The sequence below is a fragment of the Pollicipes pollicipes genome, unplaced genomic scaffold (genome assembly GCF_011947565.3).
Source record: "Pollicipes pollicipes isolate AB1234 unplaced genomic scaffold, Ppol_2.1 Scaffold_4002;HRSCAF=4701_pilon_pilon_pilon, whole genome shotgun sequence".
NCBI lineage: Eukaryota > Metazoa > Arthropoda > Thecostraca > Pollicipedomorpha > Pollicipedidae > Pollicipes > Pollicipes pollicipes.
In genome coordinates, this window is record NW_023596420.1 from 27,717,575 (window position 1) to 27,722,022 (window position 4,448).

General features: G+C 56.1%; 1 protein-coding gene across 1 annotated transcript in view; it reads right to left on the reverse strand.

The window, feature by feature from the left end:
• LOC119094316 (homeotic protein caudal) overlaps window positions 1-3,137 on the reverse strand; it is a 43,090-nt gene extending 39,953 nt beyond the window's left edge. Inside the window, exons 1-2 of the mRNA XM_037217387.1 lie at window positions 2,922-3,137; window positions 2,594-2,660 (exon numbers count right to left, since the gene is read on the reverse strand). Coding sequence (XP_037073282.1) covers window positions 2,594-2,660; window positions 2,922-3,137 — 283 coding nt within the window. The remainder of the gene's footprint in view (window positions 1-2,593; window positions 2,661-2,921) is intronic.
• Between the last annotated feature and the right edge of the window lie 1,311 nt (window positions 3,138-4,448).

Below are 4,448 nucleotides of genomic sequence, written 5' to 3' on the forward strand. Positions count from 1 at the left end.
AGATGTAGCAACGAATAAGGGGACCATAGACTTCACTTCATCACAGCTAAAGCCAGCACTGTTTGGATTCTCGGAAACAATTCAACCAATACGTGGGTTTGTTTCCTCAACTTTTCGGACCTCTCTTGCAACTCTGCTTGTAACTGTGCTAAAATTCAAAAGATAGCGCGACAAATGGCATCAGTACGCCAGAGCCACAATGAACTTTCCTGGGACGCAAGCCCGGGAAGATTTTACTTGTTTTGAAACCGCATGATGCGGCCCTGAATTTCCAAACTACACACCTTTATGCCAAGACAGGCCAGTCTGCATGAACAGTGTTTTCCCAGAGCCTTTGAAAATTGCCAGCGGCAGTAGGCCACAGAATATCGGTTCGGGCCGACGTCGGTGGAGCCCATTCTAGATGACATTGGTGAATTGTTGGGGATATCAGAGATGATCTAAGGGATTGGATCCAATGGGCGCCTGCTACAAGCATGCTGTCTTAGCAGTGCGTGTATACTACAGCGTCAAGAGATCAAGCAGAAAGCGACTACTAGCTAGACTAGCGGCGACTTTTCCGTTTTTCTGAGTCGTCTGTGACTGAAGAGGCACGGTGATCACTTTTATTTTTGCTAAGGAGCCAATGTAGTCGTAAGACCCTTCGATGCACCCCATCTCTGCAACGAACATCTATCTGGCAGCAGTAATTAGAGGGCGTATAGCGGAAGTCATGTCAGCGAGTCGGGTGCCAAGACGAACCAATCGTCTTGAGGGTGCAATCACCCAACCATTTTGGACATTTCTCATTTCGCTTGGCAAACGCAGGGGACGACCCTGCGAGCTTACTGTGTTGTAACACACACGCTACACCCGTCCGAATCACGAGGACATGAATTGGGAGGACGCAGCCGCCGGCGGATCTTACAGAGGCCGTTGGTCAGCGGTGAGGACGCGGGAGCCGGCAGGGCCGGGGGCAAGCGGCGGTACCGACCACGGCCGTGGTCGAACCCGGTATTGCTCTCGGCAACTCTGGAGAATATTTGAGCTATGGTCCTCTGCCAATTGTCTCCCGAAATTCCGTTAAGTCCCTCGCCTCCGATCAACTGCCTATGAGAAGGAACCCGCTCGAAACGAATCAAAAATTGTACTTCGCCCATCAAAAGCTCACCAAAATCGTCAGAGCTTCGTAAAAAAATATTTTTCTCCGAGCTCCAGTTACGTGGTGACCTGGCTTCGGCACCCGATGCATGTCTAGAGACCCCGCTTCACGCCGGGGTTGTACTTGGTACCGCAAAACGACGCGGGCGGCTGCAGAACACGCACGACAGATGTTGAGTGACTTTGGGATTAATCAGACCGAAAAGTCCAAATCCGCCGATTAAAGCTGCAATGGAATAGCGAGGGTATTTTACCAGCTTATCGCCCCAGGCGAGGCGTTTTATCTGAAAGGCTGGCGCAATCTTAAGCTCCACGACGTCGCACGCTACATCGTCAAGATGCCAGTGTCAGCTTCAGAGTGGTGTCGACAGACCGATCGGGGTATTTCAGGGGTAGCTCGTGATTGCAGTTGAGTGACAAAGGCGCCCTACACTTCAGAGCCGCGTAAAATCCCAACGGCATAAAGTGCAAGGAAATGTAAGGACGCCTATATGACGAACAGCCAACAGGAGTCGGCGCGCAGACTGTGTCGTGGAAGTCAGGCGCTCGATAATGACTCCGGTGCACGAGTCTCGCCAGCTGGCGATGGAGAGAGCAAATCTTCAGGGCAGGCTTTGGACGCATGCCCACGGTCAGGAAAAGCCGGGGGCCGCCACCATACATCGGGGAGACATCATCCGCTAACAACCTGTGCCACAGCTACCGCATTCTGTACGCTATGGGGCACACTTCAGGCAGCCCTGAAGTTCGGCACAGTACTGGTGTACAGCAGATCGGACAGAGCTGTGGGTGGATTACCGGTCTGGTGTACAGCAGATCGGACAGAGCTGTGGATAGGTTACGAGTCTGGCTTACAGCAGATCGGACAGAGCTGTGGGTGGATTACCGATCTGGTGTACAGCAGATCGGACAGAGCTGTGGATAGGTTGCGAGTCTGGTTTACAGCAGGTCGGACAGAGCTGTGGGTGGATTACTGGTCTGGTGTAAGGCAGATTGGACAGAGCTGTGGGTGGATTATCGGTCTGGTGTACAGCAGGTCTGACAGAGCTGTTGATTGGTTACAGGGCTGATATACAGCAGATCGGACAGAGCGGTAGGCAGGTTACAGGGCTGGTGCACAGCAGATCGGACAGATCTGTTGATTGGTTACAGGGCTGGTGTACAGCAGGTCAGGCAGAGCGGCGGTCGGGGTGCGGGGCTGGTCCGCATTACACCGGACACACGGGGTCAAACGTGCGGTGCCCGCTACGAGGCCGCGCAGGCGGCCCCACAGACCAGTAACGCAGATGGAGCCGGTGACATGGCTAGTGCACCGTACAGAGAGCATAGCGAGAGCACAGAGAGCACAGTGAGAGCACAGAGAGCACAGAGAGCACCACAAGACAGGCAGGCAGGCGGAGCCCGTTTAGAGCCGAGAGCGCGGCTGACGTACGGTCGGCGGCCGACTGCTGACCTGGCGGGGGGCGCGCCGTCGACGGGTACGAGTTCCGGTCCAGCCACTCCCAGCTCTCGCGCGCCGGCTGCGGCCGCACGTACACGGCCTGGCCGGCCGGCGGCGGCGGCGCGGCCAGCTCGCCGGTCGGCGGCGCCGGCGCCGGCGGCAGCAGCGCCGCCGCCGAGCTGGCCGGCAGCGCCAGGTCGGAGGCCGTCGTCACGATGCCGCTGTCGGGCGAATCGTTGCGACCGGCCGGTCCCGCCGGCGCGCCGTGACACTGCTGCGGGCTCGGCGTGCCCGGCTGGGCGGCCAGGTGCGACGGCGCCGCCAGGGGCGGGCCCGGCGCGAAGCCCTGAGCGTGCCAGTCGTCGTAGCCGCCGATGACGGTGCGGTAATTGTTCCAGTAGCCGTCGGCCGGGTACTGCAGCGCGCCACCGCCGCCGCCGCCGCCGTACGGCAGGTTGAGGTCGGCGTAGCCGCCGCCCTGCGCGTGGTGGTAGTACATCGGGTGGAAGCCGGCGTTGTACGAGGCGCCGGCGCAATCGCGGCTCTGGGAGAACATGGCGGCGCGGGCGGCACTCGCGGCTGGGACACGGTCGCGACACACGCTGACGCGGCGACTGCAGGTACAGTTGACTGGCAGCCGGGTCGGCGAGACGGACCGGACAGCTGGTGGCGCCCCGCCCGACGCTGCGGGGCGCCGCCAATCAGCGCGCTGGGGGCGGAGTCTGGCGCGACCGACCAATCCCCGCGCGGTGGCGACGAGCCTCGGTTCCGGTCGATACCATTGATTCGGTGTGGAGGTGAGGCGGCGCTTTCTCGGTGCTCGGCGGTGGCGGACAGCGCAAAGAAGCCGCGTGCAAATGAGGACGGGCACGCACAGCAGTTTCCTGTGCTTTATGTAGCCCGATGGCTTTACGGCGGCCTCCACGCACTTCGCGTTATTAGATGCTGACTTTGGAAAGAATGTGCTCCGGGGATACAATGCCGCGAAGTTTTTCGATACCGAACTGGATTGAAGCAGAACGCTGCAACATTCGGATAGTCGGCCATATTTGGGGAGTTGGGTCCTCTTGTTAAGGCTACAGAGACCGCAGTGGAAAGGCTTGGTGCAGAACTATGCGTGTCTGACAAAATTTAATGTGAACACTATGACATTGTTTGGAGAGCGACGGCACACAAATTGTCATTCATGCCACCCTATTTACAAGGAGCTTCCTCTGTGCCTGCTTTACGTTGAAATATGACCCATGGATCCCATGGGAGACCAACACGCTACAGCGCTACTAGCGACGCAGCGAATGTTCACATCATGATTTAGCATTTTCAGGAGTCCACGTAACCATTGTTCAGACTTCATGAAGGCGCTGGTGCTGACACGTATATACACAAAATGTTTTTCGCTTTACGAATGGTGCATCATGATTTAACATTTTCAGGAGTTCACGTATTTGCTACCATTTTTCAGACTTCATGAAGGCGCTTGTGCTGACACGTATATACACAAAATGATTTTCGCTTTACGAATGATGCTGGGGATCAAAGCAGAATGTATAAAACGTATCTAACCATGTCATCGAAAATGCCCGATCTCGTAATTTTGTTGACGCTCACCTCACATGTTTGTTCTACAACACTCAGTCACGAAACCCTGTGATTCTTACGAACGAGGCTGGAGTGCGAGTGAATCTGACTTTAACTAGGCGGACATTTTTAATCGGAGCGGTCCGGCTGTCGTGCTTTTTGGAAACAGACATAGTTGTAATCACTGATTGCAGCTTCACGCAGTTCCAGTTACGAAGAAACCCAGTTATTCAAAGCTCTTTGGTACCAGTTGTTTGGTATTTGTATGCAAGGTGCTTGATCCGTTGCA